This window comes from Manis javanica, chromosome 13 (genome assembly GCF_040802235.1).
Source record: "Manis javanica isolate MJ-LG chromosome 13, MJ_LKY, whole genome shotgun sequence".
NCBI classification, from domain to species: Eukaryota; Metazoa; Chordata; class Mammalia; order Pholidota; family Manidae; genus Manis; species Manis javanica.
In genome coordinates this window covers 24,161,896-24,187,741 of record NC_133168.1, presented here as the reverse complement: position 1 = coordinate 24,187,741, position 25,846 = coordinate 24,161,896, and the positions used below count along the sequence as shown (strand labels likewise).

The following is a 25,846-nucleotide window of genomic DNA, read 5'->3' as shown; positions in this document are numbered from 1 at the left end:
TTTAAATATTAAAGATGCCAATATGCATGTAAGAACCAAAGCTTCAAATGAAATAATTATTTCAGAAGTCCTCTTTACCACATCAATAAAACATTACCAAATTCTTTTCTTCTCAACTTAGTCAAACACATAATATAAAACTTTTCACAGGTGCATTTGAGGAATACTGACCTTAAGCAGTCAAAGAAAGGATACAGCATCTATTTAAACAAATACTGGCTACAGGACAGTATATCAGGAGGAATAATTAGTAATAATAGATGTCAATTTAGTACAAGATAGCAAACACACATTCACATTAGCAGTGAAATGGACCAAGATTTTTTATTGCACATATGCTTACAAGTTTGCTGCGTTTAGGTAGAGCTAACCTTCACACATTGAGTTAGTTCCAGCCATATTCCCATCAAATGAATTGCAGTGAACTGCCTCTATGTTCCCCTAGGCTTGTGTCTCAGAAACTAGAACATTTACCTTCCCAGTTTGTCTAAGTATTACAGCACAGATTTACCATGTTTTAAAAAAACTAAACTACTCAAAAACAAACCAAACAGCATTTTGTAAAGAAAAGTGTTTATGTCTAGTCATATAACCCACTCAGAAAACTTCTGATTAAATAATATTATAAAGGCAACTATAACCCAACTTTCTTCCAAACTACTAAATTCTTGTATGAATAATTAAGCATTTGTTTTTGAAAAATTTAATGTTTTAAGAAACTGATTCTCTCACTATTAGGCTTTTATAAAGTCTCTCTCCAAAAAAAACAAACCACAATGACTCCAATTCTTATAAAGGAACTGTTATCTTAGACAAGTGTTCAAAATAGTGTTCATATTTCTTTTCCACTGTACTCCACAGTTAAGGGCAAAATGGAGAATGTGCTGTTCAAACTGAAATATGACATATGAGTATTTCAAGCTTTAAACAGACCTAGAATATTCATAGCCTAATGAAAAAAGACACAAGAATGGAGGAATAAACTATTGTAGCAAATGTAAAATCTTGGCCATTAACAGATCAGAAGTAATGTCTGATGATCTTAGCGCATCAATGTTATGTTAAAAAAGAATTACAACAGATATTTGGCAAAAAGTCATCTATATTATTGTCCCAAATTCTCAAATGGGAAGTTATTTTTAATGTACCACTCTTAAATTTTATACTTTGATCACTCGTTTTCCTTTTAAGACTATTTAGAAGAAATAATTCTATTTAAATTTAACCTAGTAAGTTTTCCTCTCACACATTTTTACCTAAGTTACTAAAATCACAATTCTAAGGAATTTCTTTTCAATCATACAAACATTATATGCTTAAACTGTAGTAAAGAAATTAGATTCTCATTCTACCTAGAATGATCTTTTACCCATGTAAGAACTCTTTTCCACAATGTCTTTATAACCAAGATGATTTACGAAAAATGCATCTCAACTCCAATGAACTAGGATCCATGCTTATTCCACAGAGGTACTGCCAGTGGTCCCTGCGATGTCCTTTCAACAATGACAAACTCATCAGGGTTGCCAAATGCCTCATAGAAAACCAATAAATCCTGTATTGCATGCTCCTCAATCTGAAAGTGGGGAGGGAAAAAAAGGAAGGCTTGCTTTACTTTCCTAATTATAACTACGCAGGATTATATTAGCTTTCCCATTTGCTTTTATGGGATATAACTTTCTTTGGATACAAGATAGCAAATTAATTCAGTTATCCTATTATCCCATTGATAGGAAGACTTTAGTCCTACAATATAATAAATACCCACCCTCCTTTCAATTTTAATCTTGAAAAGAAGGAAAACAGAAAGTGAAAATAGCTGGAATCCATTCATTCCAACAGCTTCATTCTGTGAGACATTTTCTATTGTATAAGTGTTCTAATTCTTACTTCTAAGTGTTCTAGGGTAACTATGGGTCTTGTCTGTTTCCAAACATGGCTCTCTGGTCTTTCAGCTAAGTCTGTAGAATTTTAACGTCCCTCTAATAAACTCTTTTCTCCTTAAGTTAGCCAGAGGTGTGTGTTGCTTACAACCTAAGAACTCTTACTGATACAGAAGCCAGGTATAGCACTAGATAATGCCAAATTCTCTACTAGTCACTTCTAAAAACTAAAATAGTATAAAGTATCACCAGTGCTAAAAATACTACTTTTATCTCAATTTATTACTTTTGAATTATCCTGAATCATTACCTAAATTGCTAAATGTCTCAAATAAGTTTTATATTGCATTTACATTTTAATGTGATAAATATATGCACCCATGCAAAGCAAACATAATTTTCATCAGGATCTAAAAATGAAATGTACTGTAGTTCTTCCCTAAAATTAAAACCATCTAGGCATGTTACGTACCTGAATCAAAGCCAAGGGTTTTTCTCGACTTCTGATAAGAGCTGCTTCCTGTTGTAGTTCTTCTTCTACAATAGATGCGAAAGTGACTGGGGCCACCATGGATGAAGCACTCACTGATGACAGCCAGGGACTGAAAAGAGCAGTAATAATGATTTTTCATTCATCTTCCCAAACATTACAGAAAAAAATCTCTTCTGAAATGCTCTAATAGTGTTACACTTTTTCCCAGTGACCTACAATAATATAAAGGGGGTTGGAAGCTTTTACATTTCTATGTACAGAATGATGAGTAATGAAATAGAAGAAAAGAAAACCATTATTTTATTTAGTGTTATAGAGAAAACTTTGAAGAACACTGAAAAGTGAGATGGAGCAGAAGAAATATACCTAGACAGAAAGGTTTATTCAAACCATGGAGTAGACAGTATTCAGACTATAAATTCTATTCAGTATCATAATATTCTCAATTTTTTAATATACTCTTTCAGTTCTCAACAACAGCCTTGCTCTGGAGGCTCCAGAGCTAATCAATTAACCTTACTTGGGACTGTCTAGATGTGGTAAATCTGAAGTATGGTTGGCTTCTGGTCCTAAGGTACCATGAGTGAAGCATCTGTAAAACAAATACCAAAACTGGAGACTAAAGTTTCTACTAACAGTAGTGAAAGTGCTTATTAATAGGAATAGAGGAGGAATTGTAGGCTTCTGCCTCAGGATACAAATTAAAGTATGCCATCAGGCTTACCTTTAAAGTTGTAAGTGAACAAAAAAAAATCCATAGGTAGTTATAAAATCTTCTGTATAAAATGCCATAGGGGAAGATCTTTGCAACAAATGCTTGATTTCTTCTAATACCGATTCATGTACCCAATTATTGTTACCAAACACATTAGGAAATACAACTTTGTGAAGACTGTATTGCATTAATATTTTATAAACAGAAATGATGTTAGCAGCACTTTCAAAATATAAAGATACCAGATAATTAGCAGCCAAATTTAGCAGATAGTGACTAATATAGTAAATACTTTGATAAGCTAGGAATTATAGATAAGATAGAAATACAAGACATGATCTCTATGTTCTAAGAACTCACAAACTATATGAGGAAACAACATATAAAATAATACTACAGAAAAGAATTTTAAGTCAGTATCTAACATACTGACATTTACTGACTATAAAAAACAAAAAGATTTCAAAGTGCCTCATGCAGAAGACAGAAGAGGTGAAGGATGATGAGGTGGGTAGGAAGCTTTCCTATATGGGGAAAAATTCAAGGGACTAGAAAGACTGGCTTAACTGTGGAACAGAACCTGAAAGATACGTAGAAATTATCTGTATTAATTCAATGCCCTCTTTCAGCAATGAGAAAAATTTAGGTCTAGATGGGTTTAACAACAGCAAGTCAGTGAGTGAAAAGTCAGAGCCTCAACTTTTGGCTTCCTGCTTCAGTTACTCACACTGATAGGGTATGTGTAGCACAACAGTGCTGAAAATCAGACTGATTAAAACTCAGTCTCTCTCCCTTAAAAAAATCTGGTAGGAGAGATTTAAAATTTTTTTTAACAATGATAAAACAATGTGAGAGCACTATAACTGTTTTCTGTACCAATATGCACACAGTACTACAGATTGACAGGCTAAATTAATATAATGAGGAGGGTATATACCACAGGCTTCACTAAGGTTAAAGCTGAGGAGAATGGCACTGAGATAGGGTTTTGGTTATAGAAATACACGGAATGGTAATCAGTTTTGGTGATTTAAGGTAGACTGTTCTCTTCAATAAACATAAAGACTGAATTAGGAGTTTAGAAGAGATTAAAAGGGAAATAAAATAAAAATGTAACAGTAGGGTCTGAGTATGAAAAGCCTTGAAAATCAAAACATTTAGACCTATTTGTGTGCAAATTTACTGAAGAGTATTTTCATGTACGTCATCTCATTTAATCTTTGCAATACTGTGTGAAAAAAAAGTATGTATTATTTTCATTTTACTGATTATAGAATTAAGACTCAAAGAACTTTATATAATTTGTCTGATTCACAGGTTGGCTAAGTGGCAGAGATGGAACTTAAATCCACATCTTTTTCACTCAGAGTGCAGTGAGTTTTCTATTATCATAAAGCAGACTTTATTTCTACTATTCTCCTTAGTACAGAATACATTCCACTATAAATGCCTTCTCATTATTTAAAGACTGGCTCAAATATTACCTATCCTCTGCTTCAACGGCATTTCAACTGCTGTTACAGAGTTTCATACACTGTTATTATTATTTACATGTCTGTCTTAACTGCTAGGCTAGTCTTTCAAGGTACAGAATTCTGTTTCATTCATCTGTATCTCAATGTCAAGCAGAACACCTGGACTAGTTGTTTGTAAAAAATTAGAGAATGACTGAAGCGGAAAGCCAAGGAAAGCCAAAGAATTCTAAGTATATGATAAAATTAAAAGCATGTGTTTTTTTAAAAGTTCTTTATTCCTTTGAATTACTGATAACATTTTTCTTCTGGATGTTAGGTACTGCCATACAAAATAAAAGGAAAATAGGTAGTTATAGGATTCTTAGTTTTCATGAACTTTTATGACTTGAAACCTGCCGGATACCTGACCTATGACCTTATTTATTACAAAATAAGTCTCCAGGGTGAAGTAAAAAAAAAAAAAACAAAAAATTTCCAGCCAAGAGAAAAATGAAGCCAAGGAGAATAGGCAAGCAAGCTGCTGAGATAAACATTATGAGAAGGTATGAATACAGGCTAGAATGATTGTAAAATATAATATATGGAAAAAAATTCTACATTCTGATGGAATAGATAGTAACTTTAGACAGAAAATAAATGCAAATTCCATGAGTTAAGTTCCTTGTATAGTCCTAAGGTCTGTCCAAGACTGGATATTAGAGGCCTTTTAGAACATTAAAGCATAACAAAGAATAGACACAGATAATGACTAAAGTGGTCCTCAAAAATCATCCTGGTGTTAGGATCAGCTAGTATTTTCACTCTTATCAAAGAAATGCAAAAAATAATGTAGAACTAATTATTACTTAATTTTTAAGTAAGAAGTAGCAACTACAATCTGTCTTCAAATATGGCATGTCATTGGCTAACAAAATTGAGTATTACGACTCAAGTTTTTAAATTTAGGCCCTGTAAATCAGAGTTAAGCAATCAGAGCTTAAGCGTATATCATTTTGTCTATGTAACATTTAATAAAGTATTTTCATATATATTATCTGATATAAGCCTTACAATAAACCTATGTGATAAATTACTGTTCTCATTTTATACCTGATAAAAGTAAGGGCCAGCAAGGTTCACAGAGGGCTATTGTAAACATCAGATTGAAACTCAAAATCTGTTTCATAAGATTACAATCCCCAAATTCTTCCCACTAGTGATTTTTCAACAGACTTCATTAATTATAAATTTACCCAAATAACTAAGTCTGTCAAAATTTCATCTTAAAATTAAACAAAATTGTTAAATAAAACAGACCTATGACTAAACAAATACCAAAAATATTCTAAGCTCTCAGATAAAAAATTTAGTATTACTAACAACATAGAATCAGAAATAAGTATTTACAACACAGAAACAGACATACCAAAAGACAAGCTGTATGAAATTTAGCCTTTGAAAGTAAGAACAACACAAAAAGGCTGGCTAAATTTTCTTGCATTTTTGTTCAAACTGAAGAACATTAATCTTGCCAAATGTAGACTAAGAACTACTTTTTGCTCATATAGTTAACTTTTTATTTTTAAAAAGAATTTTGTATTAGCTTAATTACAAAGATTTTTATATAAGATTAGAGCTTGATATAACAATTCTGTCTCACAAGTAGTTTTTCTGACTAATAAGAAACACAAGATCACATTTTGTGCCCAGAATTACATAAGGAAGTATTTAAGTGAAAGGAAAATAGAACACATGAAAATGAAAAAGAACATATAAATAACAAACAAGTAGAAATTGTACAAATCCCTCTTTTCTACATTTGAACATCCTCAAATAACATTGCCATTCTTAGGTTTCCCTACCCTTGGGGGAAAAAATAACATTTTCCACAATTAAAACAAGAATGTATGATTTGTGGAATTTCCTGAGATGAACCCCCCAACCCTGCCACCCCAGGTTCCTAAAGGACCATAAGCATTCCTGTTTTCTTGCTGTAATTTCTACTTCCTCTGCTCTAGAGAGTATGACAAAATACGTATTCAAAATAAAATATACATCAATTTTTTTTTAAAATTATTCATACGGTCATAAATATAATGATCAAATACTTGGGACTGAATAAGAGGTGTCCATGAACTAATATTCAAACCCTTCTTCCTCAATGAAGTTTTTCCTGACAATTCTAACCCATGGTTTTTTTTTTCCTTCTCTGAACTACTCATGTGGCTTTTAATTATATATTGCTTTGTGACTTCTTTAATACTGTTACATTCTATTGTAAAACTGTAATTTCATTCTTCTTTCACTTAACTCCTGTGTGTGCATATTTAGACCTATCAACTAGATTTCAAACACATTTAAAGCTGGGTATTTACATTATATTTTTATGCATACTCAAGAGATAGGCCAGCAGAATATTGTGCATATATTAGGTATTCCATAATTTGGTAAATATTTTTTTTGATATATTAACATTTCATTATATTTCTCTTTTATCCATGTCTTTTAAAAAGTTTTAATATAGTCTACATACAATTTTAGAGGAAGTTTTGTTTCCAGCATATTATGACATCAGCTATTCTCCAATTTATTAAAAAACTGAGTGCAAATATCATTTTGTAACTGCATAATATTGTTATAAAAAGGTAGAGTCCTAAATTATTTGTTTGACATTACAGATTATACTATATTTTCACACTTAAGATTACTTTCTTTTTCGTTTTATTGAAGCATCATTGATATATAATCTTATGTTGGTTTCAAGTATGTAACGGTGGTCCAACAGTTTCCCGTATTATTAAATCCTCACCCCTACTAGTGTGGATACTATCTGTCAACATAGAAAGAGGTTACAGAAACACTGGTTATAGTCTCCATGTTGTACTAGTATCCTCATGACCAATTTATATTATGACTGGGAATTTTTGGGTCCTTTTATTCCCCTCACCCTTGCCAACCACCCACCCTTGCCAACCACCCACTCCAACCCCTCCTCAATGGTAACAACAGTCACTTCTCAGTATCTATGAGTCTACTGCTATTTTGTTTTTTAGTATTTTACTTTATCTGTTTTATTATTTTCTTAAAAAAAACCCCACTCATTGATTATATCATTTCTATGATGAAATTAAAAAATGAGACTCACGTTGTTTTCTTTCTCAATGGTCTGATAACACACAGCTGTCACTGATAACACAGTTATTTAAAACATTAACTTCCACTTACCAAACATCCAAGCTATGGATGTCATGATAATATCATAAACTCCTTTAAAATTTCCAAAGCAGTATAATAGCACATGCCACTTTTCACAATTAAGAGCCCTGATGTTATAGCACACTCTAGTGATCAACTATGAAACCACAGATCCTTAATATTTTAAGAATTTCATGACAAAAGTAGTTATGCAAGAAAACTTCAATGTGCAGTGTTAATATTTAAAATGTAAATACTTCACATATGAACTTAATGTTCACACCTTGAAATGTGTGTACATCAAAGGCATATAACATAAATCACTACATTAGAAAAAAAATGCTACTTAAAAAAGAGCTACAGTTTTCATTTATTCATCCCATCATTCACCAAGTGCTACTGAGCACTTAACTACATGCTAGGAAACATTGTAAGCTTTGGTGATTCAGTGTTGAGCAAAGAGATCAATCTTCCTTGCTCTTAATGAACGTATAGTTGAATATATAGACATTAAAATACTTGCAGTAGAAAACATTAAACAAAGAATCACACTAATAAGCACATTATGTGGAAAGTGTGATGAATAAGAAATGTTATAAGAACACCTAACATGAAGCTGACCAGTAAGGGAAGTCAAACTTCTCCAAAGAATGTAACTGAATAGAGATTGAAAAGAAGAGTCAGTCTTAACCAGTCAAAGGGTGGAAAGGTGGCAAGAAGGAAATGGCATTTGGGAAAACAAGAGAGGTTAAGTTGGCAAGAATATAGAGATAATGTTAAAAGATAAGGAGCTTGGCAGGATCCACACTATGTAGGCCTTGAAGGCTATGTAAGAAATCCAGTTTTTATCCTAAGAGCAGTAAGATCTGCATTTTAAAAAGAATACACTGGCTTAATATACTGGAGGAAAGGAAGAAAGGCTATAGCAAGACCAATTAGGAAGCTACTCAGGTTGCCCAGGTGAAAGACCACAGTCTGAAAGAGGGAGATGGCAGGGAGATAAAGTTGAGTATATGGATTTGAGAAATATTTTAAGAGACAAAACTGGCATGCCCTCATGACAGATGGATATCGGTCTGGAAGATGGATATGTCAAAGACTTGCAAATGCCATTTACAAAGGAAGAAAAATCAGAAGAATGAGCTGTTTTATGTTTTGTCTGTATTTTTGATTTTGGTTTCATGAGACGGTTATGAGGAAAGCATTAAGATTGGTTTTGGACATAAAGTTCACAGTGTTCCTAAACATCAAATAGGATGGAGATATCAAGAAGATAGTTGGATAACTAGGTTTGAAGCTCAGATGACAGATGTGGGCAGGCAATATAAAGTTCTGAGTTTTTATTGTGTATTGCTTTTAACTAGCTGATCATAAAGGCTCACGAAATAGCACAGAAAGAATGTAAAGTAAAATAAGATGACCTGTAATTGAACTTCAAGTACAATGAATCATATAAAAACTCCATGGTGTTGGCAATATGGAGGTTACTGCTGAACTCAGCCTGAACTGTTTCAGTTTAGTAATGGGACTAGAAGCCAACGTGGATTAAGAAGTGAGTGGGAGCTGACAGTTCTTTTGAGAAATCTGGCTGTGAAGGGAGTAGGGAATTGGTAATGACAGGACAATTGCCAGAAAAAAGTGTGGAGGCTGAGTGAGGGATTGATTATTCCCCAGACTACATGAGAAAGACGTGAGCACATTCAAAATTAGATGGGAATAATCTACTTAAAAGTTAAAGGTTGAATATCCACAAGAAAAGAGAGGGCTAATTAATAGGTAAAGGCTTCTGAAGTGGAAAGGGTTTAAGATACAAGCACAGGCATAAATACTAGCCTAAAATAGAAGGTGTAACTCTTCTATTGAAAAATAAGAAAGGATAAGATGAATACAAATAGAGACAGATATGCATGTCTCACAGAAGGAAAATAAATTACATGTCTTACTATTTAAAAGTGTGGTTAATAAAACAACGCTCAAAATGCAACTGTACAGAACATAATATTCTTAATGTTTTTCTTATATCAAAAAGGACTATTTTATTAAATTTATAAAAAGATTATAATAGAGTAAGGGTCATTACAGAGGATACAAATAACCAATTAAAATTTTTTTTCTAATTAAAAAAATTTATCTGGAATAACTTATGAGAGATGTATACATAATAACTATTTTAAAACATTTGTTTTTGATATACTTATGTATATAATAGACACACTTATGAAATATATATTAAGTATGTATGAGTTGTATGCCACTTACCAAGTGGCTCAAATGTAGTTGGACATAAACATTATTTTTACTATAAGAGTTTAACCACACTAAGAGATTACATGCCACTTAGCAATGGAATAAAATTCCCTTCCCTCAACATCTTTAAGAAAAATACTTACAAGATGCTCAATAGTTTTAAATTATTTAGGTTCAGTTCTTTACATTGTATCATAAAATATTCAACAAACTTTTGTTGGTATTTCTTAGTTTCTCTAAAATACATTTTTTGAAATGAAAGAAAACAATGTACATTCAAACACTTTTAATACATTGAACATCACTAGAATGTTAACTGATATTGCCAGGCTATTCATTTAGAGGACGCTGGGAGTTGATTTAAAAAAAATCATTATCAGTACTTATTTCAATCAGGATTTCCTTAATATTAGACAAAACAAAATGTAGAAACAAATTGAGTACTGAGGTTAATATACTTCCTCTTCCTTATGTTTTGTACATTTTAATTATTTGTGTAAACTTTGGTACCTAGTGTAATGTCTGATATAGAGCAGGTAATTGATAAATATTTGTCAATTTTAAGACTACAAATGGTCTTACATCACATCCAATTTTGTATTGATGAGCTTATAAAAACAGCCTTAATGTTCTCACTTTTTCATAAGTATACATTACATAAAAAAGGTTTGTTTTATATGTTAGAATAACATTTAAGATTTTTAAAAAATAGCATTCCACTGTCTGAAGTATGTGAGGTCAGGAGACAGACCAGATGACTTCTTCAGATCCTTTCTGATCTTTGATTTTCTGTATATACTAAGGAAATGCCTGAAGAACTTTGGTCCCATATGTACATATCTATACTAAGACAGTCACAATATCAAAAATAAAAATATGTTTCAACAGTTCATCTAAACAGAAGCTGCCAATGTTCTTAGAAGAATGTAACAGTTCCTCAAGAGCTGCTTACTAGCAGCTAAGGTTAAACTAGTGTGGTTACCAGACACCTCTCCTCACATCAATCAGAGTAGTTTATATTACTGTTTGATATACTGAAATTGACATAAGATTTCATTTCTAAAGAGGGGTAAAGGAAAAAAAAGTTGGAAAACCAATGAAAAAGTATTTATCATTATGTAAAACAAAATATTAATATAGTCACAACTGACACTATATTACATTTTTATTTTATCTGAAACACTAGGAATTAATATCTCCAGGAGATGTCATACTAGCAGAAATAAAAAAAAATTGCCATTTAGTCAATTAATTTTTCTTTCAACACTGGCTTATCTAATGCCCCAAGAATGTTCCCTTTTGAACATAAAGAGAATTTACATACTACGGCAGGGAAGCTATTTCTATTAAAACATTGTTTTTAGGTTACGTTTAGATTTTCATGTTTCTTGTAAGCATTTAAAATATGAAATATATTTTTAAAATACATTTGACTTTAAAAAACAGTATCGAAAACAGCTGGAGAAAAAATTGGAAATACCCAAATGTTCATCAACAGATACAGATAAACAGATTGTTTTATATACACACAATGCATAAATCAACAATAGAATGGAATTAACTAGTGATACACATAACTTGCATGAATCAAAAACATGATGAGTAAAACAGACTTTTATTTTTAAGTACATACTAAATGATTCCACCGATATAAAACCCTAGGACATACAAGCTAGTCTATATTGACATAAGTGAGGAAGAGAGGAAGGAATTACAAAGGAGTGTGAGGACACTTCTGAATAGACATGTTAAATTTGAATATAAGAGAATGCATAAAATTCTGCCTCATAAGTATTTTTTTTCTTTTTTTAAATACCACCAATTTATTATCTTACAGTTCTGGAGGTAAGAAGCCCACAGTCAGTCTCACATGCTAAAGTCAGAGGTCAGCAGGCTGGTTTCTTCTGGAGGCTTAAAGGGAGATCTCCTCGCCTTTTCTAGCTTCTAGAGGCCACTTGCATTCCTGACATGGCCCCTTTTTTGTGATAGCATTACTCCCTCTCTGCCTCCCTCACAACTTTTTCCTCTCACTCTGCCCTCCTGCCTTTTTTTTTTAAATTGAAGTACCATTGATATACAATCTTATGTTGGTTGCAAACAGACAACACAGTGGCTCAGCAGATGCCCATCCTGCCTGAGCGCTCAGCCTCCCTAGTGCGGTTAGGGGGCTGCAGTGCCGCACGGAGAATGCAGTCAATGATTCTGTGACGGCTTTCCACAGAATTGGATTGTACTATTGACAGATAGTAACTGCCTCATAAGCTTTTAAAGATTATTTAAGGATGTAAAGCCACCACAGAACATTTTAAAGTACAAAATGTACAAGTTTATTTTATTACCTTACAACTTTTGAAGGCTGGGAATTTTCTATTCCTTTAAAACAAATTTTTTTGACATGATCTCCTGAATTATGGCCAATAATTGACTTTTTCTCTTCTATCAAATCTTGGAATGACTTGGATGAAATTGAATGTAGAGAAGATGCCCTATAAGAGAAAACAGAGATGACATAATATCCACTTTTTTAAAAGACTGCTGCTAGAAGTCACAAGGGAACAATGCAGATAATGTATAGCAAAGATTTCACAATGATATTACATAATTACAGTTTTTAATGTGATGTTGGATTCTTGCTGTGAAGTTATCAAAACTACATGATCAGAAAAATCAGTGGAGACCAACACTGGAGTTAACCCAGATTTGAAATTAGCAATGATACTAAAAACAGCTATTATGACCATGCCTCAGGTACCAACAACTAAATATACTCAGAATTAAAGAATAAGCTCAGCAGAAGAAAAGAAACTGAAAAGAACAAAATAGAAATTCAAGAACTTTTAGTACAATATTTAAAAAACAAAATTCACTAGATGGTACAGCAGATTGAAAGAGTGTCAGTAAACTTAAAGATAAATCAATAGAATGTTTTGAATTTGAAGAACAGAGAGAAGACTTAAAAAATGTAAGTCAACCATGGTGATTTACTGCATAACATTAAAATGTCTACTACCATAAGTGTACTTGGAGTCCTAAAAATAGAAGACAGAGATATGGCAGACAAAAATACTTTAGGAAACAATGGCCAAGCATTCCCCAAATTTGGTGGAAGACATGAATTAAAAAATTCAAGAATTCCAGCAAGCCCCAAAGAGATACAAAGAAAATTGCATTCAGGCAAATAATGAGCAAATCATTAAAAACCAAAGATAAAAAAAAAAGATCTTGAATGTATCCACAGAAATACAAGGCAGTATGAAAACACTAGCTTCTAATAAGAAATGATGAAAGCCCAAAGACAGTGCAACAACATCTTTAATATGATGAAAGATGGGGAAAACAGTCAATCCAGAATTCTATATCCATATGAGTGAGCTTGAAAAATGATCCTCTGCAAGTTGAGTTTGAAATGAGTAGAGTCCTGGCTGAACCTTGGTTATAGCTACGTAGGAGACCTTGAGCCAGAAGCATCCACCTAAGTGATAACCCAGCTAAGCCTAAAAACTTGGGGAAAAAAAATACCTGATGTAATAGATTTTATCAAAATTTAAAACTTCTCAAAACACAATTTTAAGGAAATTAAAACTGAAACTACAAAGTGGAAGAAAATATTCATAAAGCCTGTATCTAACAGAGGTCTTATACCTAGAATACAACACTCTCACAATTTTGTATTAAGAAAATAAACAGCCCAAGAAGAGGCGAAAGATCTGAAGGGATATTCCAAAAGTATGGAAATGGCTAATAAGCCCCTGAAAAATACAACATAAACCACACCAGAATTGCTAAAATTAAAAAGATTAACTCCACCAAGTATTGGAAAGAATGTGGAAAAATGGGAATTCTTAACATTGCTGCAAAATGATATGACCATTTAGAAAAACTGGTGCTTTTCTTACAAAGTCAAGCATTCATTTACATTACGACCCAGCAATTGCACACATTATTTACTCAAGTGAAATAAAAACATATGCCTATTAAGACTGTATATAAATAACATTTTCCATGAAAATTAACTGGAAAAGAACCTATATTCTCAGTAATAACAAATTATCGATACATGAAACAACACAGAAGCCCCAAAATTTTACGCTGAATGAAGGAAGCTACATACAAAACAGACCATATGCCATTTATATGAAGCTCAAGAACAGGCAAAACTTACAGTGACAGAAACGTCATCAATGGTGACTTGGGACATGGATGGCGCATGGGGATTGACTGAGAAATGGTACCGGGATGATGGAAAAACTTTTTAATCTTTACTGGGGTACTGCTTACACAGGTACATACATTTGTCAAAACTCCAACTATATACACTTGAAATTAGTGCTTTTACTACATGTAAATTATACCTCAATGAAGTCATTTAAAAAAAACAGTATAGAATGAAATCTGCATTCCTTCCCAAATGACTAAGATGAAAAATGCCAAGTTTTGGTAGGGAGGTGGGAAAAGTTTTAAGTCTTAAATACTGCTAGATGAATATTTAGTAGTATCTATTAAAAATGAATATATGCATATCCTATGATCCAGTGATTCTATTCCTAGTTATATGCCCAAAAGAAATGCAAATATATATTCACCAAAGACATAAACTAGAATATCCATAGCATCACTAGTCCTAATAGTTATCTAATGAAGCTATTCAAATGCCAAAAGGAATTTAATGAATAAATAATTGTGATGTATTTATACAATGGAATATTAGAAAGCACTGGTTAAAACATGAATTAATTTCATAAATATAATATTGACTAAAAGAAGCAAGATTCATGGTATGCTTCTTTTAAATATATATAAAAAAGGAGAATTAACCCATGGATGACAGACATCAGGATAGTGGATCGGTGGCGTGGAGGAGGAATGGAAGGGTATCAGGAGAGAGATTCTGAGATGCTTGGTAATGTCACTTGATTTGAGTGCTAGTTCCACAAGATGTATTCAGTCTGTGAAAATTCAAACTATATACTTAAGATAACTGTATTCAAAGTGTATGTTTCAATAAAAAGTTAAACTAATTTAACATGGATAAAATACAGGAAATAAAATGCAGGATAAAATACACACAAAATAAATCATACCCAGCATAGGTGTAATGCCTAGAGAATCAGTTAAGAATAAAATGTATTTTACAGTAAAATCCACAAAAAAAAGTAGGCAAAAAGTTACAAATCACTGATACAGAATATTTAGCTTCCAAAGACTTCATACTCAGATATTCAAGGTATAGAATCCTTTAATTCAACATCAGTGTTTTATTTTACAATCAAGAATATAAAAAGGATTTGCAGGATTAGGCATGCAAGCTATTGTAGACTGCTACTTGGGTTCAAATCTTGACTCTACAACACTAGCTTTTTTCTTTTTTAAACTGAAGTATAGTTGACATACTAAATGAGTTTCAGATGTAATGATTCAACAATTACATATATCCATTACGAAATGCTGACCCTGACAAATGTAATTACCATGTCATCACACGTAATTACAATAATATTGTCTATATTCCCAATGTTCTACTTTTCATCCTCATGACTTATTTTAGTACTAAGTTTGTACCTCTTAATCTCCTTCACGGATTTCACCCATCCCCTACCACTCTGCCCTCTGGCAATCACCAGACTGTTCTCTGTATTCATAAGTCTGCTATTTTGTTTGGTTGCTCATTTGTTTTTTAGATTCCACATATAAGTCAAATCATATAGTATTTGTCTTTCTATTATTTCACTTAACCTAATACCCTCTAGGTCCATCCATGTTGTCACAAATGGCAAGATTTCACTCTTTTCTATGACAGAGTAATATTCCATTGTGTATATGTACCACATCTTTATCCATTCATCTACTGATGGACCCTTAGGCTGCTTGCATGTCTTGGCTACTGTAAATAGTGCTGCAACAAACGGGTGCATATATCTTTTCAAATTAGTGTTTTCATTTTCTTTGGATAAATACCCAGAAGTAGAATTGCTAGGTCATACTTCTATTTTTAATATTTTGAGGAATGTCCATATTGTTTTCCATAATGCCTGCACCAACTTTCATTCCCACCAACAGTGCAGGAGGGTTCCCTTTCTCCACTTCTTTGCCACACCTGCCTTGTTGACACTAGCCATTCCGACTGGTATGAGGTGGTATCTCATTGTGGTTTTGATATGCATTTCCCTGATGAAGAGAAAATGGAGCATCTTTTCACGTGTCTATTGGCCATCTATATGTTTCTGGAAAATGTTTCTTCAGGTCCTCTGTCCAATTTTTTGACCAGATGGTTAGTTTTTTGGGTGCTAAGTTGTATGAGTTTTTAATATATTTTGGATATTAACCCTATATTGACTATATCATTTGCAAATACCTTCTTCCACTCAGTAGGTTACTTTTTCACTTTGATAATGGTTTCCTTTGCTGTACCAAAAGCTTAGCTTGATGTAGTCCCAGTTACTTTTTTTCACTTTTGTTTCCCTTGCCTGAAGAAACAGATCCAGAAGAATACTGCAAAGGCTGTCCAAGAGTTTGTTTTTTTTTATTTTTATTTTTTTTAGTTTTATGGTTTCAGATCTTACATTTAGGTCTTTAATCCATTTTGAAGTGGGTTTTTTTTTTCATGTGTCTACAATGTAAGAAAGTGGTCCAGTTTTCCCAACATCAATTATTGAAGACATTGTATTTTCCTCACTGCACATTCTTCTTTGTTTTGTCATAGATCAATTCACCATTTAAGTATGGACTTTTGGACCCTCTATTCTGTTCTGTTGATCTATGTGTTTATTTCTGTGCAGTACATTGTTTACTGTACTTTGTGGCATATAGTTGACCCTTCAACCTGAATTGGAACTGTACGGGTCCACTACTCTGTAGTACTAGAAATGTATTTTTCTTTATGATTTGTTAATAACATTTTCTCTTCTCTACTTACTTCATGTAAGAATACAGTACAAAATACAGAAAATATACAAAATATATGTTAGTGGTAAAGCTGTCAATAGTATGCTATTAGTAGTTAGGTTTGGGGGAGTCAAAAGTAATACTCAGATTTTTGACTGCACAGGTGATTAGCACCCCTAACCCTCATGTTGCTCAAGGGTCAATTAAGTTTGAAGCCTGGGATTGAGGTATGTCTCTGGCTTCATTTGTTCTCAAGATTGCTTTGGTTGTTTGGGGACTTTTTGATTCCATAAAAATTTTAGGATTATTTGTTTTAGTTCTGTGAAAACTACTACTGGTATTTCAATAGGTATTGAATTGAATCCATAGATTGCTTTGATAATATAGACATGCTAGCAATATTAATTCTTCTAATCCATGAGCATGGTATATCTTTCATTTGTATTGTCTTCAGTTTCTTTCATCAATGTTTCACACTTTTCAGTGTACATATCTTTTAACTCCTTGGTTACATTTATTTCTAGGCATTTTCTTTTTGATGCATATTATAAAAGGGCTTTCTTCATTTCTTTCTTTGCTAGTTCATTATTAGAAACATGACAGATTTCTTTATGTTAATTTGGTATCCTGAAATTTCACTAAATTAATTTATCCTAATAGCTTCTAGTAGAGACTTTAGAGTTTTCAGTACTTAGTATCATGCCATCTGCTAACAGTGACAGGTTTACTTCTTTTCCAATTTGAATGTCTTTTCTTTATCCTGCCTTATTACTGTTGCTAGGTCTTTGAATGCTATGCTGAATAAAAGTGGTGAGAATGGGCATACTTGCCTTGTTTCTAGTTTAGGGGAAAAGCTTTCAGCTTTTCATTACCAAGTATGATATTAGCTGTGGGTTTTATCATTCATAGCTTTTATTATGTTCCCTGTATACCCACTTTGTTGAGAGCATTTATCATAAATGAATTTTATCAAATGCTTTTTATGTATCTATTGAAATGATATGATTTCCCTGTATACCCACTTTGTTGAGAGCATTTATCATAAATGAATTTTATCAAATGCTTTTTATGTATCTATTGAAATGATATGATTTTAACCTTCATTTAATTAATATGGCAAATCACTTTCATTGATTTGAAGATACTGAACCATCTTTGCATCCCTAAAATAAATGCCATTTGATAGTGGTGAGTGATCCTTTTAATGTATTTTTATATTCAGTTTACTAATATTCTGTTGAGTATTTTTGCATCTATGTTCATTAGGGATATTCATCTGTAGTTTTCTTTTTTGTTGTTGTGTCTTCTGTTGTTTTGGTCTCAGGGTAATGATGGCTTTATAGAATGAATTTGGAGATATTCCTTCCTCTCCTATTATTTTTTTGAATAGTTTGAGGATTTATAGTATCCTTCTTTAAATGTTTTGTGGAATTGTATCCTGTGAAGCTTCTGATCCTGGACTTCTGTTTGATGGTAGGTTTGTAGGTTTGTAGCAGTAGTAGTAGGTTTATTCAGATTTTCTATTTCTTCCTGATTCACTTTGGAAACTGCCATATTTCTAGGGATTTATCTACTTCTTCTAGGCTTTCCAATTTGTTGGCCTATAGTTCTTCATAGTAGTGTATTATAATCTTTTGCATTTTTTTGTGGTGTCAGTTATAATTTGTTTCATTTCTGATTTTGAGTTTTCTCTCTTTTTTTTTCCTTGATGAACCTGGCCACAGGTTTATCAATTTTGTTTATCTTTTCAGAGAACCAGCTCTTGGTTTATTGATTTTTTTAGTTTCCATTTAATTTATTTCCACTCTGATTTTTATTATTTCCTTTGGGCTTGGGCTCTGTTCTTTTTCTGCTTTCTTGAGGTGTCAGGTTAGATTGTTTGAGGATTTTCTTTCTTGAGGTAGGCCTATATTGTTATAAACTGTCCAATTAGAACTCATCATATTGATGAGATTAGTCATAAATCATTTTTCATCATTGTATAGTATTCTATAAAAATAAACCATAATTTATCATTTATTGCTATAGATATTTAGGTTGTTCCCAGTTTTTGCTTTTACAAATAATGATGATAATGAACATTCTGATACATGCTGTCTGGTGCATAGATGCATATACTTCTGTTGGGTATATACTAAAGAGCAAAAAGTATATTGAGTATAGGCATCTTTAACAGTTGAGTAGGATATACAAAAAAGGCTCTATCAGCAAACAGGGAAAAACAATCAGAAGGGTTGTAAGATAAAGTCTGGGAAATGTTCCACATAGTAGAATATGAAGGCAAATATGTGAACAATAGAGAAGTCCAGGAAGAACAGTATCTAACTAATGTTAACTCTAGAGAAAAAGAAACAGCAAAGTAATAAATAATACATAAGATATTCTTAAAACTTAAAGACATGACTTTCCCTAAGTTAAAAGAGCCCATTAAGCACCCAGCACAATGTATCATAGAAGACCCACATCAAGGCACACCACCATGAAATTTCAGAGCGCTGGAAATTAAGAAAAGACCCTTTAAGTTTACAGGAAAAAAAAATGGGAGGGTAGGAGATGAAACTGGTAACATAAAGAGTTAGGAGCTGGAATGCTATTAAACTTCCCAATAACGAGAAAGAAAAAGGGACAAATTCTATAAATTATTTCTAGCTTAGAATTCTGTTCCCATTTATCAATCAAGAATGGAGAAAATAAAAACATTTCCATAAGTATAAGAGTTCCAAAAACTTATGTCTTAAATGTACTTTATCAGAAAATTACTGGAGTTATTCTACATCAAAACAAGTAAACCAAGAAAAAAAAACAACAGATTCTAAGACACTGGAATCAAACTTCTGAGGGAAGCAAAGGTAATTCCCAGGATGACAGTTAAGAGAAGTCTCAAGGTCACAGATACTCAGCAGGCCTGGAAAAGACCCAGGTCAGACCAGAGAATACAGGACTTCAAGGAAGATGCTTCCCAACAAAACTGACAGCTCTTTCCAATATGGTGAAACATCAGGGAAAAATTAGCGATAAGTATATAGGGAGAAAGGGAAAAACTGAGGGAATGAGTAAATTCTAGGAAAAACAGAAAATAAAAAAAGGAAATATAATCTTACTCATGATATGACTGTTTAGACTTTTAATTAACCAGTTATAGAAGAGAAGGTTTGAGGCAGGAGACTGTTGTCTTTCATTAAAAAACCCTTGGAATATACTACCATGCTAAAAGTATGTTTGCGTATTAATTTGACTTAAAAACAATTTTTGTTATTGGGGTTGAAAAGAACTCCAATGTTTGAAATAGATTCTGAACCCAGATATTCATTCAGCTGTCCTTTATTTGGCTTCCCTAGTTTGAGTGATCATTTTTTTACCCTTTTTTGTTTATTTACTTTTTGTTTGTAGATAAGGAAATATGTAGATGACATGGCTAAAACTGTATTACTAATCCCAAAGCTTCCACAGGTGCTTATTAGTTAATTCTCTCAAACTACAATATATTTAGCATCTTGAGAGCTGATCCAAGAACTTTTTTTGGTCTTTTCCATATTTTTGTTTAGGGAAAATACAGCTCAGCATTGTAATAGCTACCCTGTAAGCCCTACAGAGACCAAACCAATCCAGTATATAGCCTTGCATGAACAAATACTTTTTAACTACAGCATTCTCCTAAATACATTCTCTCTTCTTTATGACCTAAGTTTTCTCACCTCTTGTTTTATGTTCTTTTTCTGTGATCATGTTTCAGATCTACAAGTGGTTCTGAGAGACAATAATTTAGTCCCAGTGTTGGCACTCAAAATAAAATGAGTTGCCACTCTCTTCAAAATAATTTATATTTTAATTGGGAAAAATATTCCTTCCCTATTACAAACAGAAAAATGTGGCATTAGAAGCAATGAATGGATTCCCCTAACCAAGAGTAGCCTCCAAAATTCTCTCTAATTCTTGCAAGTAAAACAGAGTTCTGCTGTTCTTCTTGCCCTCCTCTAGGTGCTCCACAGAATCCTCTAGATACCGACACCGACTTCCTCTCTAGAACTAGTTTCCAGGTATTATGATACAAGCTACAAACACAAGGGAGGACGGGAGGGCAGCAGGAAGTACAACCTATTTCACACATCTCAAAATTGCCATTTGACCTCTTTGGAGATTATTCCCATTACCTCTGCCATTATAGGTAAATTCTAATGGAGAAAACTTAGATAATACAATGGCAAGTAAAGAGCCCTACTTACAGAACTGACAATGACAAGTTATTACTATAACAACATAAAGATATTCATGATACATACAGAAGGACAAAAAAAAGGGTGATTAAAAAAAACTGCTTTTATAAAATTTTTTATATAATTTCTTGCAAAAAACAAAAAAATAGCTACTCCATTAAACTGCTTTAGCAATAGACACTAATTAGAATACCAAGAAGAAACTGCATCTACGTATGAAACATTTTTTAAAAACCATGATGTACACATCAAAACACAAAGTCTTTATTCCAAAGGTCTAATTTTTAAATTAAAAGCAAAGAGGGGAATGAAATACTTTAAAAGACAGTGGGGAAAAAACCCAGAGGCCAAGAAGTACCTTAAAAGCTAATGTACAAAGTATATTGCAATACAGGCCTACCTCAGGAAAGAACAATTCCAACTGAACATTCTAAACTCACAATTAACGAAACTAGAAAAGGAAGAACAAATGAGGCCCAAAGTCAGTAGAAGGAGGGACATAATAAAGATTAGAGTAGAAATAAATAAAATCGAGAAGAATAAAATAGAAAGAACCAATGAAAGCAGGAGCTACTTTTTCGAGAAAATAAACAAAATAGATAAACCCCTAGTCAGACGTATCAAGAAAAAAAGAGAGTCTACACACATAAACAGAATCAGAAATGAGAAAGGAAAAATCACTACAGCCACAACAGAAATACAAAGAATTATGAGAGAATATTGTAAAAAATTATATGCTAACAAACTGGATAACCTAGAAGAAATGAACAACTTTCTAGAAAAATACAACCTTCCAAGGCTGACCCAGGAAGAAACAGAATATCTGAATAGACCAATTACCAGCAAGGAAATGAAACTGGTAATCAAAAAACTACCTAAGAACAAAATACTTGGACCAGAAGGTTTCATTGCTGAATTTTATCAAACATTTAATGAAGACCTAACAGCCACCCTTCTTAAAGTTTTCCAAAAAGTAGAAGAGGAGGGAATACTCCCAAACTCATTCTACAAGGCCAACATCATTCTAATAACAAAACCAGGCAAAGATACCACAAAAAAAGAAAATTACAGACCAATACCCCTGATGAACATAGATGCAAAAATACTTAACAAAATATTAGCAAAATGAATTCAAAAGTACATCAAAAAGATCATCCGCCATGATCAAGTGGAAGTCACCCCAGGGAAGCAAGGATGGCACAACATTCGAATATCCATCGACATCATCCTCCGTATCAACAAAAAGGACAAAAACCACATGATCATCTCCATAGATGCTAAAAAAGCATTTGACAAAATTCAACATCCAATCATGATAAAAACTCTCAACAAAATGGGTATAGAGGGCGAGTACCTCCACATAATAAAGGCCATATATGACAAACCCACAGCCAACATTATACTTAACATCAAGAAGCTGAATGCTTTTTTCCTTTAAGATTGGGAACAAGACAAGGATGCCAACTCTCCCCACTTTTACTCAACATAGTTCTGGAGGTCCTCGCCATGGCAATGAGACAACACAAAGAAATAAAAAGCATCCAGTTTGGCAAGGAAGAAGTCAACCTGTCCCTGTTTGCAGATGACATGATATTGTACATGAAAAACCCTAAAGAATCCACTCCAAAACTACTAGATCTAATATCTGAATTCAGTAAAGTTGTGTGATACAAAATTAATACACAGAAATCTGTGGCATTCCTATACACTAACAATGAACTAGCAGAAAGAGAAATCAGGAAAACAATTCCATTCACAACTACATCAAAAAGAATAAAATACCTAGGAAGAAACCTAACCAAGGAAGTGAAAGACCTATACTCTGAAAACTACAAGACACTTATGAGAGAAATTAAAGAAGATACCAATAAATGGAAACACATCCCGTGCTCATGGATAGGAAGAATTAATATTGTCAAAATGGCCATCCTGCCTAAAGCAATCTATAGATTGCTTTATGTAATCCCTATCAAAATACCAACAGCATTCTTCAACAAACTAGAGTAAATCCTTCTAAAATTCACATGGAACCACAGAAGACACCGAATAGCCAAAGCCATCCTGAGAATGAAGAATAAAGCAGGGGGAATTATGCACCCTGAATTCAACCTCTACTATAAAGCCACAGTAATCAAGACAATTTGGTACTGGCACAAGAACAGATCCATTGACCAATGGAACAGACTAGAGAGCCTAGATATAAACCCAAGGATATATGGTCAATTAATATATGATAAAGGAGCCAAGGATATAGAATGGGGAAATGACAGCCTCTTCAACAACTGGTGCTGGCAAAACTTAACAGCTTTATGCAAGAGAATGAAACTGGATTATTGTCTAACCCCATACACAAAAGTAAACTCAAAATGGATCAAAGACCTGAATGCAAGTCATGAAACCATAAAACTCTTGGAAGAAAACATAAGCAAAAAAATCTCTTGAATATAAACATGAGCAACTTTTTCCTGAATGCATCTCCTCAGGCAAGGGAAATAAAATAAAAAATGAACAAATGGGACTACATCATGCTAAAAAGCTTCTGTACAGCAAAGGACACTATCAGCAGGACAAAAAGGCATCCTACAGTATGGGAGAATATATTTGTAAATGACATATCTAACTAGGCATTAACATCCAAAATATATAAAGAACGCACACGCCTCAACACCCAAAAGGCAAATAACCCGATTAAAAAATGGGCGGAGAATATGAACAGACAATTCCCCAAAGAAGAAGGTCAGATGGATAACAGATACATGAAAAGATGCTCCACAGTGCTAATTATCAGGGAAATGCAAATAAAAACCACAATGAGATATCATCTCATGCCAGTTAGGACGGCCAACATAGAAAAGAATAGGAACAACAGATGCTGGTGAGGATGCAGAGAAATGGGAACCCTCCTACACTGCTGGTGGGAATGTAAACTAGTTCAACCACTGTGGAAAGCAGTATGTAGGTTCCTCAAAAAACTAAAAATAGAAATACCATTTGATCCAGGAATTCCACTCTGAGGAATTTACCCTAAGAATGCAGTTCCCCAGTCTCAAAAAGACATATGCACTCCTATGTTTATCACAGCACTATTTACAATAGCCAAGAAGTGGAAGCAACCTAAGTGTCCATCGGTAGATGAATGGATAAAGAAGGTGTGGTACATATACACAATGGAGTATTATTCAGCCATAAGAAGAAAACAAATCCTACCATTTGCAACAACATGGATGGAGCTAGAGGGTATTATGCTCAGTAAAATAAGCCAGGTGGAGAAAGACAAGTATCAAATGACTTCACTCATCTGTGGATCATAAGAACAAGGCAAAAACTAAACAAACAAAACAGCAGCAGACTCACAGAACCCAAAAATGGACTAACAGTTGCCAAAGGGAAAGGGACTGGGGGGTGGGTGGGAAAGGAGGGAGGGAGAAGGGGACTAAGGGGCATTATGATTAGCACACATAATGTAGCATGGGGGCATGGGAAGGCAGTACAACACAGAGAAGACAAGTAGTGATTCTACAGCATCTTACTATGCTGATGGCCAGTGACTGTAATAGTGTATGTGGTTAGGACTTGATAATGGGGGGAATCTAGTAACCACAAAGTTGCTCATGTAATTGTATATTAATGATACCAAAATAAATAAAAGATCTAAAAAAAAAAGCTAATGTACAGATCTATGCTTATTTAAAAAAAAATTTGAACATACCATGCATTCGCTGGTTTGGGTGTTTTTGAAGGATTGGTTAAAGCTGTTTCCATGCTTTTCGTTCCTGAATTATTCTCTTTGGTAGTCATTGCAATCATTTTTCGTTGTTTTTGAGAGAGTTTAACTCCATGAGAAATCATTTTGCTAGAAATTAAGTAAAATTAAACCAATTAGTTTCACTGATTCTGAAGTTTAATATCTTGAGAAATCATTCCCCTAGAAATCAAAGCAATCAGCACTAATTTCTGCTTAATGAAGGTTACAGATAATTATATTGCTGTTTACTTGATATGTTATTAGTGGATCAAAATCACTACAAGTGTCAAAAGTGACAATATCGGTTTATACCATCAATGATCAAATAATAGCTACTTAAAAGCCTTCCTACTAATACACTTATATTACACTTGCACCAGAAATAGTCCACAACGGTCACTTTAGAGGTGTCTTGTGTGTAATATTCTGCTCCACGGAGCTAGACTATCAACCCATAAATATATGCTAAAAATGTTATGGAGGCTACATTACCTGGAAAAGAGCTTATAACTAACTTTAATGGGACAGGTCTAGCAGGACTTTCCATTTCTTTTGGGCAGAACTGTAACACAACATGGTCTTTCCCTTTTTATGATTTTTTTAACCAACCCCAAATTTGTCTTTGGTGTAGCTCCACATTTTTGTCTGTTTTCTTCAATTTGCATGATGGTTCTGAGATCCATGACAGGAGGGCTGACAGGACTAAAAAACATATAAAAGTTACTTTATGACACATTTATTTACCCATAAAGCCCAACCCCCAAGCCTCACTGAAACTGTAAATTATATACAAGATTGATGAGAAGAGAATTTAGGCCCATTTTGTCAGCTGTGGCCAACCTCAAAAATGGTACTTTGAATGAAAGATACACACACACACACACATACACACAAATGACAACTAAAATGCATCCAAAGTCATAAATGATTAAAAAAAGAAAGCAAAGCAATAGAAAGATTAACTTATGTAACTCAGGTAGAAGAACACAAAATTCTGTTAACTCTGAATGGAACTTGA

At 33.2% G+C, this 25,846-nt stretch overlaps 1 protein-coding gene across 7 annotated transcripts in view; it reads right to left on the bottom strand.

Annotated features, from left to right (window-relative positions):
• Positions 1-305: 305 nt before the first annotated feature.
• IBTK (inhibitor of Bruton tyrosine kinase) overlaps positions 306-25,846 on the bottom strand; it is an 83,004-nt gene continuing 57,463 nt past the window's right edge. For 6 of the 7 annotated variants that reach the window (XM_036994478.2, XM_036994480.2, XM_036994479.2 and 3 more), the window contains 6 exons: positions 25,438-25,530; positions 24,793-24,936; positions 12,327-12,473; positions 2,897-2,968; positions 2,356-2,485; positions 306-1,576 (listed from right to left, as the gene is read on the bottom strand). In XM_036994478.2, coding sequence (XP_036850373.2) covers positions 1,445-1,576; positions 2,356-2,485; positions 2,897-2,968; positions 12,327-12,473; positions 24,793-24,936; positions 25,438-25,530 — 718 coding nt within the window. In that variant the 3' untranslated portion in view covers positions 306-1,444. The remainder of the gene's footprint in view (positions 1,577-2,355; positions 2,486-2,896; positions 2,969-12,326; positions 12,474-24,792; positions 24,937-25,437; positions 25,531-25,846) is intronic. The other variant, XM_017656463.3, reaches the window with a different exon arrangement.